Source organism: Vombatus ursinus, unplaced genomic scaffold (assembly GCF_900497805.2).
Source record: "Vombatus ursinus unplaced genomic scaffold, bare-nosed wombat genome assembly UNPS02014793.1, whole genome shotgun sequence".
Lineage (NCBI taxonomy): Eukaryota > Metazoa > Chordata > Mammalia > Diprotodontia > Vombatidae > Vombatus > Vombatus ursinus.
The window spans coordinates 6,753,190-6,769,495 of NW_020954571.1; the positions used below are offsets into that span (position 1 = coordinate 6,753,190).

General features: G+C 39.3%; 1 protein-coding gene across 1 annotated transcript in view; it reads right to left on the bottom strand.

Moving 5' to 3' along the window:
• Positions 1-462: 462 nt before the first annotated feature.
• CFAP77 (cilia and flagella associated protein 77) overlaps positions 463-16,306 on the bottom strand; it is a 176,400-nt gene continuing 160,556 nt past the window's right edge. Inside the window, exon 6 of the mRNA XM_027869616.1 lies at positions 463-1,459. Coding sequence (XP_027725417.1) covers positions 1,337-1,459 — 123 coding nt within the window. The 3' untranslated portion in view covers positions 463-1,336. The remainder of the gene's footprint in view (positions 1,460-16,306) is intronic.

Here is a 16,306-nt window from a genome sequence, read left to right on the forward strand (position 1 = left end):
GCAAATCCCTTCATTTCTCTGAGACTCACTTTCCTTACCTGTAAAATGAAGACAACTATAATTACACTACAGACTTCACAGGGTTTGTTGTGAGGATCAAATGAGATAATAGATGGAAAGCAAAGTGCTTTATAGCCTTTAACTACCTGCTGTGTAGAACAATGGGTAGGGAAAAAGGGAGGGTAGAAATACAAAGTTTAGATAGGAAGGGCATTGGAGCTTAGATTCTAGTGTGTGGTTCTTAACTAGTATCTTTTGACATTTTAATCACGGTAGGAGGGAGGGGAAGGGAGATAGAACATTAGGGGCCCAACCATTTTGATCTAGATATTTGGAATCTATCCAGTTCACTGAGAGAAAACGCCTCATGAAACTTCCATTAACCCCTGAATCCCATTTGGTTCCATCATTAGTACTGTAGATATACTGTTAAGTTATTCAAATATGGACATGAGAGAGGAATGGCAAATCAAGGTATTTAATTAAAATACAGAACTGTGGAATCTCTATATATAAGCTCTGACAAAAGGTACTAGAGAATAGACGGAAGGGGTACTTTCACAATGTGAAGAATGGCTGAGGAAATCAGCCAGAACAATTATGTATTGAGAACACATTCCTGTGGTCCTCTCTCTTCCTTGGAAGTCTCTCTCTCTTTAGGAAGGGATCTAAATAATGCTAACCCTAGCAACCTTCCCATAGATGAAGGATAATGGAAATGACTTCATAGATCTCGAGATAATGCATCATTGGAGAACGGAACAGTCCAGATCTTAAAGGTTCCAATGACTTCCTAGAAGGATCCATGGTAGACTGGAACCAAGAGAACTGGCACTCACATGCATATGGTCATAAACCCAAAGAGGAGAACTAAGGTTCAGGAGAGAAAGCAGGGGATCTCAGACTATGTTGATGTTATACTCAGTAGGAAAGCCAGTGTCTGTTGTTCATAGCCTTGAGTGTTACAAGGCTGTGTGATCTGACCTTGGCATGGTTCCTTGGACAAATGCCTTGAAACTCAGGTTCTTCACATCAGAAGAGGGTATGGGAAGAGTGAATGGGCTAGACTATTGATTTAGGATACTAAGGGAAGATGATTCTCTAGTGAGGAAGTGGGAAGGAGGTACTAGTGCACTTTGACCTAAAAAAAAATAGGAAGTCATCAAATATCATTGGCTTGAGGGCTGATTCTGAGGTCCTTACAGAGGCAGAATCCCCATCAAATGACATGGGGGTTTTGTCTCAATAAGGGCAGAAAAGGCAGGCCCACCATACTCTAAAATCTATCCAGGGAATTTCCTATCACACTAAAAGGGTTTTTATAAAAGTCAAGTGTCTAGGGATGGGTATAGTTGCCCATACGCAGGGTTCCTTGGCGTACTGAAAACTCCTCATAGTGGGATTTGTATGCACTCTGGCGAGCTTTCTCAGATGGGAATGTATCAAGATGGCGGTTCACCTGTAGAAATAAAGGAAAAATGGGTTGGTGAAAAGGAACAAAGGAACAATATCACCTCATCCTTGAAGACCTCCTCCTTGCCCACTGTTGTCCTGCAATAAGCATTTCTATATAGTACCTACTATGTGCCAGACAATGTACTAAGCACTTTTCACAAATATCCCATTTGATTCTCACAACAGCCCTGGGAGGTAGGTGCTATTATTACCCCCATTTTATAGTTGAGAAAACTGAGGCAGATAGGTGAAGTGACTTGCCCAGGATTAAACAGCTAGTAGTTGAGGCTAGATTTAAACTCTAGAACTAACTCCAGACCCAGTGCTGCCCCACCAGCTGCCTGTTGGTTTGATATATAAAACTCACTATGCAGAAACCTAACGCTTGTTCTTCATGTGATTACATCTTCCCATCTTTTCTTTCCTTTTCCTTCCCATCTTTCCTTCCTTTCAACTTTCATTCTTTCCCCCCTTTCTTCCTTCCTTTTTTCTCTTCTTCCTCCTTTTTTTCCCTCCCTCTTTAATTCCATTGTTTCTTTTTTTCTTACATGTGTTATCAACATCACATTTGTCCACTGAAAATTGTGAACACTTGGAGAGTAAGTGGCCCCTACTTTTAAATGCAATGTAATACTAGAAATTGTAGCCTAAAGTAAACCATCATAAAATGACTGCCCATTCACTGTGGCATTCATCTTTTCAGCATCATTTGCAAAAAGTAACAAATGATTGAGTAAAGGCATCAAGAAGGAAAGTATATACATGGAATAGTGAAATGAGAAATGTTATAAAGTGGCAGTTCCTATAAGTTTAATTTGTATTTTGCAATGTGTTAAATGTAGCTCCACATATAGATGATTGCTTAATAAGTATTATTTCATAATGAGCTGGAATTCTATTGAAATAGAATCTAATACTCAATATTGCCCTTACTATACTGTTTTCCTATGATTCAAAGAATGAACTAGCCACCATGCAAAGGGAGATTTCCTGATGGGCTGTCAGTACTTCCCAGGGTTCTATGTAGAAATTTTGTACTAATTGGGTGCCCCAAATTGTTATGGAACACATAAAATATAATAGGGGGAAGAGGTGCTTCTAACAAGGGTTCAGCATCCCAAAATGAAGCAATGTCCCCCAAAGTTCCAGTGTGGAAATGATCCCATGTCAGGGGCTCTCTGTTGCCTGTAAGTTTAAGATTTTTTTTTAAGCAAATATGAGATTTCATACAAATGTATATCATCATCTTTGAAGTTTATAGTCTTAAAGAGATGCGTGTGGTGTAAAATGCAAATTCTTTAGTCTGGCATTTAAGATCCTCCACAACTTATATTTTCAGCCTTATTTCAGAATACTCCTTCACAACCTTGTGGCCAAATCAGACTACTTGTTCATCTCCAATCTTTTTTTTTCTTTCTATTTCCCACTTGCACACAATCACACAGTCCAACCTCATACTCAGAATGTACTACATGGCTTTTGGCTACTGAAATCCTCCTCTTCCTTCAAGGACTAGATCAGGAGTGTGGAACCTGTGGCCTCGAGGTCACATGTGGCCTTCTAGGTCTTTGGGTGCTACCTTTTTTTTTTTTTCAGCGAGGCAACTGGGGTTAAGTGACTTGCCCAGGATCACACAGCTAGTAAGTGTCAAGTGTCTGGTCTGAGACCACATTTGAACTCAGGTCCTCCTGACTCCAGGACCAGTGCTCTATCCACTGTGCCACCTAGCTGTCCTGGGTGCTGCCTTTTGACTGCATCCAAGTTTTACAGATTTGTTCTGTGAAGTTTGGATTCAGTCAAAGGGCCATACTTGAGGACCTAGAGGGCCACATGTGGCCTCAAGGCTGTAGGTTTCCCACCCCTGGACTAGATCAATATTACTTCTTCCATGAATCCTTCTGATACCCGCAGTTGTAGTTTGGGGAGGTCTCTGCCCCATCCTAGTAGATGCTTTGGTAGGAGAGTTTTTGCCTTGTGTTGTTGAGGGATGGTGGCATGGGTGGGGTTGGGGTGGGTGGGGGCAGGGTTGGATTCTCCACAACACTTCCAGCTTGGGATTTCCTCACCATGGCCCTATGCCACAACCATCTCGTCTTGCCAGAGACTAGGGTTCACCCTTGGGTGAAGACTTTTGTCTTATCTAGCCAGGGCCCAGGCCTCTATGACTCCTCCCAACCATTTTCTCACCATGTCCTGGCACAGGGACCCTCCTCTTCCACCATCTCACCTCCCCTTTTCCAGTTCACCTTTATGTGTTATCTTCCTTCTTTAGAATATAAGCTCCTGGAGGGCAGAGACTATCTTGCGTATTTGTATACACTGTGTAGGCACTGTATAGGCACAGTGCCTAACACATAATAAGCACTTAACAAGTGCTCTCTCTCTCTCTCTCTCTCTCTCTCTCTCTCTCTCCTCCACCCCACCCCCTTAAGAGCAGAGTTTGTGTTGTTTTTTATCCTGGAATCCTCAGTGGCTAGCAAAGTTCCTTGCCCAGAATAGCTTCTGAATGAAAAGTTGTTGGATAACACTGACCTGAATTAACGATAATCTGATTAATAGTAATAGTAACTCACATTCATATGGTGTTTTAAGATTTGCAAGCACTTGTTAGCAACTGATGAGACTAAAGTATCTAGTATGCTATGTTATCTTAGTCAAAATCCAAGAGGAAAAAAAAAACTTCCTTACTACTCTTTGGAAGGAAATATGTAAGAAAGACAAATCCAAGAAAAGAAGTGTAAACCTTTTTGGTTAAAATTTTATGTAATCAATAGTTGAGCATTCCCATCTTTCTCAAAAGATGATGGAAAACATCTTTCCATTTGCTGCCATCATCTCAGAAATATCTAACTACAGATAGAAGAAAACTCTGTCTAATAACTGTACAACTCTTTCCCCTAAAATGATCTTTTCTGGCAGAGTGATGGCTCCTTTACAATTACTTGGGAAAGGGGACGGTGACATATGCCTGTAATTCCAGCTACTAGGGAGCCTGAGGATGACAAAAGCTCTGTAGTTCTGAGCTGAAGTGTGTTTTGGGCACCAATATGGAAGGATCCTAGGAGTGGGAGACCACTAGGTTGCCTAAGTTATGGCCCAAGTTAGAGATGGGTCAGCAAGCATCTTGCGCTGATCAGAGTGGAACCAGGCCCATAAGTAGCTCTTTACTTCCAGCCTGGGAGAGGTTGGGAGACTGTCTTAAAAAAAATAAAAATTAAATTGCCTAGGAAGGGTAAGAAGCCTTCAAGTTACCTTGGGATTTGGAGGGAATAGCTGGAGAATTCATAGTTCAGAAAAAAAGAGTGTCTCCGGAGATGGCTGTTCCTCCCATAATGTAAGCCAGGAGGAGCTAGCCACTTGGGTGTCACTAAAGGATTCAATCAAGCTTATGAGTGTCTAAGGCATAGGTAGAAGAGAAAGAAAAAAGGGAGAGGAAGAATGAAAAAGTAAAAAAAAATATGGAGAGAAAGGGAAAAAAGGGAGGAGGGAGAGATACGTATAATGGAAAGGGGGTACAAAGTACTCAGAAGACCCTGTTGAAGTCCTAATAACATAATAGTTGTATGACCTTAGGCATCATCTTCCTTCTCTGGATTGCCAAAGCTGGCTATCCATCCACTAGGCCACACTGGCTGTCTCTCTAGCTATTAGATAAGGATTATCATCATTATCATGATCAGTGCACACCTAATGGGAAGTAATCTCAGGGGACTCCCTGGTCAAATCACACTTTACAGAATGGTCTCCTCCCACCCTACCACTGCCAACTAACCAAGCAATCAATAAGCATTTATTAAGCACCAACTACATGCCAGGCAGTGTGCTGAGCACTGATGATACAAAGAAAATGCTAAAAACAGTTCCTGACATCAAAGAAAAGGGAAAATGACTTATGTGTACAAAAATATTTATAACAGCTCTTTTTGTGGTGGCAAATAATTGGAAATTGAGGGTATGCCCATCAACTGGTGAATGGATGAACAAATTGTAGTATACAGTTGTGATGTAATACTATTGTACTATAAAAAATGATGAACTGGATTGGTTTCAGAAAAACCTGGGAAGACTTATATGAACAATGCAATGTAAAGTGAGCAGAACCAGGAACATTTTGTACACACTTATAGCAATATTATAAGGATGATCAACTGTGAAAGACTTAATTTCTCTGATCAAGACAATGATCCAAAATTGAAGGGATACTCAATCAATTAATGGCTGAACAAGGTGTGGCACATGATTGTGATGGAATATTACTGTACTACAAGAAATGATGAGGGAGTGGCTTCAGAAAAACATGGCAAAACCTATTCATCTATGAATTCATATATGAACTGATGCAAAGTGAAGTGAGAAAAACTGGGAGATCATTGTGTACAGTAACAGCAATGTTGTAATGATGATCAACTGTGAAAGATTTGGTTACTCTCATCAATACAATGATCTAAGACATTTCCAAAGGATTCATTAAAAAAAAAAATGCTGTCCACCTCCAGAGAGAGAACTGATGAACTCTGCAAAGTGAAGTATAATTTTCTCTCTTTCTTTATTTTTCTTGCTTTTTTTGAAATATGGCTAATATAGAAACATGTTTTGCATGATTTCACATGTTTAACTGATATTATATTGCTTGCCTTCTCAGTGGGTAGGAAAGAGGGGATGGGAAGGAGAAAGAGAATTTGGAATTCAAAATTTAAAAAGAAAAAAATGTTAAAAAAAATAGTAAGTTTATTTAAAAAAAAACTTTTAAAAAAGACAATGATCCAAGACCCATGATGAAAAATGCTAGCCACCTCCAGAGAGGGAACTGATGAACTCTGAGTGCGGATTGAAGCGTACTTTTTTACTTTATTTTTCATGGGGTTTTTTTGGTGTGTTTTCTTCTATAACATAGCTAATATGGAATTATATTTTGTATGACTTCATGTGTATAATTGATATTATATAGCTTGCATTCTCAAGGAAGGGTGGGAAAGAGGGGGAAAATTTGGAACTCACAATTTTAAAAAATGAACATAAAATTTTTTTTACATGTAATTTGGAAATAGTTAATGAAATAAATAAAAAATTAAAAAAAAATTCCCTGCCTTCAAAGAGTTTACATTCTAATGAAGAAGAATATGTGAAATATGACTTAAATAAATAATACAGATGAAAGTGGCTCTGGGAATGAAAGGGGAGGGGCCTCACTGTTTTGTCTTAATGCTGACTGGGGGAAGGAGGGAGTTTACATGACTTTATTTTGTCCTTCTGAGACTGACACCTTCAGCCGCAGCTGCCTGGTATCAGTATCATCAGACCCCACAAAACATGAAGTTGAGTCTAAAGCCAACTCCACTATGTTGGTCAGAGCCTGGGGACATCTCTACCCCTGCCAAGTATTACCAATCTTACATCGAAGCCATTCCCTGGTTATTTGGGAGCTGTGTTAACTGTACCAAGATATCTGGGTAGATTTATACATATGACTACTGCTTAGGGCTCCAAGTATCTGACTGATTAGGTGCAAGGGATCTTGAAAATTTTAACCACTGAAGTAAAATGAGTGAGAGCACTTGTGAGAAGACATTGGACATGAAAAAAGTGGACTGTGCCTGGACATAGTGTGTGTCTTTAAGAAATACTCAATGCCGATGCTCAACACAAGTGGTCAGTGAAGTCAAGATATTGCTCGTGTTCTTGTGAGAAGCAATATGCTGTAATAACAGCTGGCATTTAAATAGTACTTCAATGTTGGCAAAGTATTTTATGAAATGATAATTATAACTGACATTTATACAGTGCTTTAGTATTTGCAAAATGTTTTACATGTATTATCTTATTTCACCCTCACAACAAATATGTTGTTAAGGAAAATACTACAGATGTTATTCTCACCATTGTATGAGGCTTGGAAAGGTGGAGTGATTTGTCTACAGTCAAAAAGGTAGGGTGACTAGTGTTAATGAATCCATGTGATGTCCTGAAAGAACCTGTGATCTTTCCACTACAAAAGACTGCATTTATGATTTCTGTGATCTTGGGTGGCTGGGAGCCATTGACCACCGCTGACCTCTCTAGATATCAATTTCCTGGTCTGGAAAATTGGGAATAATAATATTGGTACTGCCTATCTCACAAAATTGTTGTATAAAAAGTGTTTTGTAAATCTCAAGTGAACATATAAGTCTAAGGTGTAATGATTCAACCTTTCACTTTCAGAAAATAGCCCCTCCTGTTTCTACATGCCAAAAATGAGAGCAAGAGACAGAAGAGTGACAGAAAGCACAAATACTGAGAGAGTGCTTAGTGAACGAGTGAGAGATTGAGACAGAAAGAGAGCAAGAGAAAGTGAGAGTGAAAGAGTGAGCTACAGAAGAGGGGAGAGTGGGGAATAGACCAGACTTCTCACCATCATGCTTTAGTGAAACACTCTGTCTTCTAAAAGACATGCATTGGCTAGAGATGGCGCTTGAATTTTATAGGACATATGACTTACTCCCTCCTCAGCCCACCCCTACCCCCCCAACATTTGCCATTAATTACACAGATATTACTCAGCATTCAGGCAGTGTGAACAGGTGTAACAGATCATTAGCAAACTGCTTTAGATCCCAGTGTTCAATCATCCACAGCTCCTAATTGAGGAAAGCTGAAGCTCTGACCACATTCCAGTCATCTACACACGTCTCCTAAGAGCCAAAAGAGGTAGTATGGTACAGTGGAAATAGAATGAAACTTGGGGTTAAGAGACTCCTAGTCCCAATTTGGACTAGCAGTTAGTTCCTAGGGCTTTGATACTTTCTGGATGTGTGGCCCTGAGCAACTCCATCTCTCTGAGCCTCAGTTTCTTCATCTGTCAAATGAAGATACTGAAATGTATACTACCTGCCTCAGAGTTGTTGTGAGGACAGCACTATGAGAGTCTCAAAGGGCAATGATGATGTGAGTTGCTAGTATTATTACAGTGTTCTGGGCCTGTTGAAGATACAAAGATGAATAAGAAATGGTCTTTGACCCTCAAACAGTTCATGGGGAGACATGAAAAGTCAAATAACAATACAGCAGATGTCACAAGGTAGTATATGAATGAGCAAATTCTCTGTGAGTGTACTGTACAGGTAATAAGTGCTATGAATTCAAAGGAGAAAGTGAGAGAGAGAAATCACAGTGTGGTCAAGAAAGGCTTCCTAGGAGAAAAGCAGGACTTGAGCTGCACTTTAAGTGGACATGCAGAGAGGAGTGGGAGGGGCATTCCAGGTAAGGGGACTGGCTTGAATAAAAGTGCCAGAAGTAAGAATATGCAGGATTTATTCTGGGCACTGGGGAGTAGATTCAAAGGAAATGTATCAGTGATCGGATCAGTTTATTATCTTCCAGAGGGCCTAAGGCACTTAGGAGGCCTTCTATCCAAAGCCTAGCTGCTGCCTGGGAAAACCCTGTAGGGCCCAAGAAGGGAACGACCACCCCAGGGCATTGATTAAGGTAGCACTGAGAGTGCTAAACTCCTAGACAGAGGCCTCTTTTGCAAAACATTGAATTGGACAGAATTTGTGTAATAATCTCTAAGGGACTAGGAGGTTGCAGTCTTGGTTCTGTGGCTAACTAGTTAGATGACCTTGACCAAGCTCTTTCTCCTTACTGGGCCTCAATTTTCCCATCTGTAAAATAAGACGACTGAACTGGATGATTTCTAAGATCTCTTACAGACAATCTATGTTCTATGAGCTGAGTTAAATTTGCTGCTTAGTAAGAAAACTGACAACCCCTCTTATGCTCTCTACCCAATTTTCCCCTGAAATAGCCAGCTTAAGTGGAAAAGAGGAGGCTAATTAAATTTTGAGCTTAAATCACCTGTGTAGGCATGACCCCAAAGACCTCAAATTTGAGGACGCAGGCTACCCAGGAACAAGGAATTTCTTCTGAGCTGCTTCTAAATTAAGCCATCCAGAGTCTGTATCTGCCTGAAGCTAAGAAAATGTAATGGCTTTGGCAGGAGGCAGTTTCATGGAAAGGAGCTCTGAGGTGATGTAAGGTCAACGTAGGTAAATAAGGAAAGATCCCCTCTGACTATTAACAGTGATCTAGGACAAAGGCTTCCACATGGGTTAGCAAAATAAAACTAGTCCCAATTAGCCAGATCTGATCGGGCTTGGGTAGAGGCATCTACACTGGTACATTGCTTTATTTCTGAAACAGACTTGCATTTGGATGTTCCTATGGAGGAATAGAGATTTTTGTCTACTTTCTGGTCTGCTTTACCTCCTTACCAGCATCTTGCTCCCTCTAAGGATAACTCCATCCTGAGGCCTAATCCGTGATTGGTTAGTCCCTGCTTGTAACTGCCCTATCCTGAGAAGTCCAAGCCATGCTGCTCACTCTTGGGACTGCACCACTTCCACACCAGCAGTGGCTTCCCCCCTGCCCAAGTTCTCTTTCCCCCTCTCTCCTGATCTCATTCTCCTTCCCTATCCCTTTCCAACTCTTCTTAATGCTTTGTCTTCCTCAATTAGAATATAAGCTCCTTGAGGGTAGGGACTGTCCCATTTTCTTGATCGTATATCCCTAGCACCTAGAACTGTGTCTGGTGTTCAGTAAGCATTTAATAAATATTTCATCTAGCTATATCCAAGAGGGCACCACTTGTCATTTATATTGCCACTCTGCTACTATTTGGGATCATAGCCATAGGATTTTAGATCTAGAAGGGAACTTAGAATATAGAATGTCAAGACCCAGAGTATACAATGTTACAGCTGGAAGGAAAGAACATAGATGTCACAAGATATCAAGACTGGAAGGGAACTTATAATACTGTATGTCAGAACTAGAAGGGACCTTAGAACCTAGAATGTCACCTGGAAAGGGCTTTAGAAAATGGAATTTTGGAACTAAAAGGGCTCTTAGAACATGGAATATTAGAACTATAAGGGGTTTTAGAACTGGGAATGTTAGAGCTAGAAGTAATCCTAAATATCATCTAGTGCAATTTCCTAATTATAAAGATGAAGAAAACTGAGGTGCAGAGGAAGGTCATAGATCTGGTTATTGGAGGCATCTAGGTGGCACAACTAGGCTTGAATAAGGGAAAATCTGAGTTCAAACCTGGCCTCAGATACTTACTAGCTATGTGACCCTGGGCAAGTCACTTAACCTCTGTTTACCTCAGTTTCCTTAATTGTAAAATGTAGATAACAACAGCACTTAACTCCCAGGATTGTTGTGAGGATCAAATGAGATATAAGCACTTGGCAGAATGCCTGGTACATAGTAGGTGCTTAATAAATGCTTGTTTTTCTTTTCCTTCCTTATTGTCCAAATTGGCACTAGAACCTAGTTTTCCTGATGCTCAGCTCAAAATTTTTACCACCACATTAAGCTGAAATTATTTATGCACCTGCTCCTCAAGTACCAAGTTGTGAACTCTATTTCCTAACACTCTTGAAATTATTAACTCCATTGTGATCCATTTCCTGAAGAAAGCTCTTAATGTTCATGAGCAAGCTGGATTCATTATGGAGATGGTAACCATGTGAACTGGAGTAAGGGGTAGGGGTAGGGGTGTAGTGTTGACATGCTGGATTCTCCTTTGTATATAGTAATTCATACGACTCATAGTTAAGCTCTGTGAGTCCAGAAATAGACAATATCAGAAGGCAGCAAATCGGATTCTAGAATCTTGAATTACAGTGCCATTTTTTATTTATGCTTTCACATCTGGCCTGGGCAAGTATCCTCAGCCTACCTTGTCAAAGGAGACTAGCATTTCCTTTCTACTCATTGATTTCTTCAGAATGAAGAAAAGGGACAATGTGACTTAGGAGGAAGAGCATGAAGTAGGGGAATTGAATCCTAGTCATGATGCTGATTGGCTACCTTGGATAGTTCACTTAATTCTCTGGGCCTTAGCTCTCTATTTGTCAAGTGTGAGTTTAGACTAGATGATCTCAAAGGCCCTTTCTAGTGCTACCATTCTATGATGTATGTTTTCTAAAAGCAGAGACAAGAGATCAATGCCTAGTGACCCCTAAGGGGACTAGGATTTTCTGACTTATTCTATTACTCAGGGATTATGGTAACACTTAATACGTCTTTTTGGCCTTGGTAAAATAGTGCCCAGGAATATCAAGGGGATAAAAACAACAAAACCAGTGTTACATGAATCCACAAGCCTAACAGTTAAGAGTCCAATATATGAGTCCAGTTTTCTGGGCCAACTCATCTTTTCTTAAGGCCCAGCAGTATTCCTCCAAATCCAGAGGAATCACCAGGTCCTGAAGGACACCTGGAATATGGGGAATTGGTGTCCTATGCTCTCAGTGATTTAAATGTAGTCCTTCCTGGTGTTAGGGAGTTGAATGAGATGACTCTTTTTGTCCATGCTCACTGACACTAAAAAGGTGATTCTGTTATGATGCTTCCAGACTTCCAAGATTGAAATTTGGACACCATGAGGGGAAATGGAAGAGGAGAATAAGAACTATTAACCAGGTTAAGAAAAAAAAAACATTTCCCTAAAGAATTTATTTTTAAAATTCTCAAACCTGGCTATAGTTGAGGGGGGGGAAGAGGAGGGAGAGAATAAAAAGAAAGAGTTTAGAGTTTCGCTCCTTATGTTGGGAGGTTGTTTATTTTAATTAGTGGCACTTGAAAATTACAGTCCCAGATCAGTGATCAAGTCAAAGTTTGGGTGGCTTAAGTTCATAGACATTTATAAAATAGAAATCAATTCAAGATGGAAGTATGGAACAGACTGCCTAAATTCTAATTCATCATTTTCCAATTTATATTTCAGGTAATTTATTAGGGTAACATTATCTCTGGGGACAGCTGGTCACTTAAATGGTTTGTTCTCCTGCTAGCTTAAATTTTTCTATAGTTCTAAAATATTTGGCCATTTTCATCTTCACTCTTTTACAAATGCATATTCCTCTCATTTGCATGGCGCTCTGACTTTATGGCTAAGTTAAACTCCCACCCTCTTCATCAAAGACTATGTTCTCTTCAAATCTTTAAGACCAGAGCAGTTTTATATCAAGAAAGAAAATTTCCCTTCTTCCCCCATAAGGTCTCACTTGTGGTTTCAGTCATGTGGACAGGTCATAACTAAGAATGATCTACCTCTGGGCATACCCTGTAATGGTGATCAAAGGATCATCTTTGACATGTGTCACATGTGCCACGAGCTTCCTAAGGGTGCCTAGGAAATTAGATCTCCTTAATACTATAAGTTGCAGATAACATGCTAATTTTCATTCATAGAGGAAGTTACTTATACTTGGAATAACATATATATTTGCTTGAGTATTCCCAAATTGTATGAAATGTATACTTGGCATTGCATATGCATGCATGGAATCTCTCAATGTTCCCCTGTAATTCCTCATCACAAAAGATCATATTGTGCCATAAGAAAAACAAAGTTTGAGAACCCTTGCCCTAAAAGTCAGGAACAGAGCCCTTGTGAGGAAGTATAGGTCAGAAACATAAGGACTGAGAATTTTCTGTTCTCAGAACAGAGCCTAAAATCAGAGGCTCTTCCTACACCCTATTGCTTCATAATACTAATAGGATATGGAGGACCTGTGATTTCACTGGGTAATGGGTGAGGAAACTCTGTCTGCCAATGCAGATCAGCGCCTTGTCTGTACCTTATAATCTTAGGGAAGGGGTTTATAACCTTTTTGGTGTGTGTCCTGGACCCCTTTGGTAGTCTGGTAAACAAAGTCCATGAGTCCCTTAGAGTAATGTTTTTTAAATACATAATATAAAATATATTAAGATTACAAAGGAAAATAATTATGCTGAAATATAGTTATCAAAAAATTTATTTAAGTTCATGGACTTTTGATAATACTGCTGCTATGTCTATATCCCAATAGTTTAAAAAAAGGAAAAGGACCCTTATGCAAAAAAATATAGTAGCTCTTTTTGTGGTGGCAAAGACTTGGAAACTGGGGGGATGCCTATCAATTGGGGAATGGCTGAACAAGTTGAAATGTCATTGTGATGGAATACCATTGTACTATAAGAAATGATGAAGGGAATGGTGTCATAAAAACTAAGAAGATTTATAAGAACTATTACAAAGTGAAGTGAGCAGATCTAGTAGAACATTGTTTACAGTAACAGCAGTATTGTAACAATAATCAACTGTGAAAGACTTAGCTACTCTGATCTATACAATGATCCATGACAATTCTAAAGGACTCATGATTGAAAATGCTATCCACCTCCAGAGAGAGAGAACTGATGGACACTGAGTGAAGTTTAAAGCATATTTTTAAAATTTTATTCTTCTTGCTTCCCCCCACCCAAGATGGCTAATGTGGAAATTTTTGCATAACTTCCTATGTATAATGAGCATTGTATTTCTTGCCATTATCAATGGGCAGAGAAGGGGCTGGAGGGAAAGAGAGAATTTGGAACTGAAAATTTTTAAAAATGTTTTTTAAGTTCATGAACCCCAGGTTAAGAATCTCTCTCTTACAGAGTTGCCTTGAGCACATTGGTTAAGTGACTAGCCCAGCATCATATAGCCAGTATGTATCAGAGGTAAGACTGAACCCACATCTTAGTGGTTCAAGATCAGCTCTGTATCCACTATGCCATTCTGCCTCTCAATGATAATAATAATAAACAATATTTATTATATATTATATCACATATAATAAGTAATAATAAATATAGTGTTTTAAGGTTTGCAAAGTGTTTTGTATATAGTATTTCATTTGATCATATCTGGGATCCAGAAAATGCTATCAGGGATCTAGTATAACATTTGTAGAACCATGGAACTTTAGGCTATAAGGGACCTCATCAGTTGTCCAATCTGACCTATGCTTTAAAAAAAATTCTACAATACAAGTGAAAACTGGTCATTCAACCTTTGATAGAAGTTTCTGTTGAGAAGGATCCCACTACCTCTTGAGGTAGTTTATTCCACTTTTGGATGGATCTAATTTTAGAGATGTTTTTCCTTACATCAAGTCTAAACTAGCTTGTGACTTTCACCCATGCAAGATTATTTTTTTTTTTTTTACTTCCATATGTGACTGTAAGCATGGAGAAGCATTATTGTATAGTGGATAAAAAGCCAACTTTGAAGGCAGGAAGACTGAAGTACTAGTCCCACCTGTGAATCACACTGGCTGTATGACCCTGGGCAGGTCATTTAATCTCTCAATGCTCTAGACAACACTCTAAGTTGCAGAGAAAGTAGGAGTTTTCTCTCCAGGTATTCCAATGAAATCAATGGCTCAGTCCCTTTCACATTGTGGACTCATACTGAAATTGGAGGCCACCATCTGCCCCTCACTCACCACTTTCCCCCATCTTTTCTATACAAACAGATATCTAGTCATGCCTCCTCTATCTTATACTTGTAGAAGCAGATTTTTTTAAATCAAAGCATACGACTTTAGAATTATCTCTCCTTATTAAATTCCATCTTTCTGTCAAGATATTTTTGAATCTTGATTTTTTCATCCAAGTTATCCTAGCTTTGAGTCATGTGAAAATTTGATAAACATACCATCTATGTTTTTATCCAAGTTATTTATTAAAACATTAAGTAGCTTAGAGCCAAGCATAGATACCTGGGGCATTCCATTACAGACCTCCTTCGAAGCTGACATTGAATGATTCAGGACTAATCTTTGAGTCCAGTCTTTTAATTAGCTCTGAATCCATCTAACTGTAGTATCTAACCCATATTTCTCCATCTTTACCATAAGAATAGCATGAAACTTTATCAAACACTTTGCTTCCCATTTCTACAGATTAAGTGAGCTTTGTCCAAAAAAAGGGGGGAAAAAAGGTTAATCCAGTATGACCTGTTCTTGATGAAGCCATGGAGGCTCCTTGTGATCAAAACTTCTTTTTAAAAGTGTTCACTAACTCTTTAACAAAACATTTTAGGATTTTGCCAAGGATAAGAGTTAAGCTCATTGGCCTAGAGTTTGCAGATTTCATTATCTGTCCTATTTTGAACACTGGGACAGCATTTGCTTTCTCTAGTCCTGGGCTGCTTCTCCTGTGCTCCACAAGCTTCTCAAGATCCCTGACAGTAACTTCTCATTCACATCTGCTAGTCGCCCGAATCTAAGGATGGTGACTTGAAATCATCAAGGGAAGCTAGGTGTTCAGTGGCTGGAGGTGTGCTGGAACCAGTTCTGGCTGCCTGATAACAGCAGATTGTTCAATTTTCAGTGTGAGTACTTATGCCTGGGAAATCAGCAAATGCTATTAACAAAGAAGTCTTAATGTATTATTTTGCTGATTGTTGGGACTTCAGAAAGTGATGAAGAAAATGTTAATGATGCAGATGAAACTTATAAGCATGTCATGTATACAAATAGTTTTTTTTAATAGAGAGCCAGTTGTTAAACATTTACGAGCACACCTCTCTCTCTGCCACCTGACACAGTTAGTATATCAACTCTTTATTAGTCATTTTGTTCTGTCCTTTCTAGTCCAAAAATTTTTTTTTTCTCTTGGAAGAGCATTAAGTAGTTATGCTCCGTAGAAAAGTTCTTTGTACTTTTCAGTCATCAATTACCATTGTCCTGTCCAGTTTGAGCAGTTGTCCTATACCTTCTTTGATTCTTCTCCCATCCCCCCCAATAGCTTTCAGAAGGCCCTAATCCTCTTTCTCCTCCTTAGTTTTTCTTTCCAGGTTCTGCTCATTGTGTTTTAGTACTCTAGACACTATCCTACGATGTTACGTTATATTTGTCCTTTCCTGCCTCTGCTTCCATCTCCGGATGTATTTTTAGCTTTAAAATGTTTTTAATCTGTGATGATAAATCAAATATGCCCATGTCTCCCCCATCCTGAAAATATCTTCACTTGATCTTTCCATCTCTCTTAA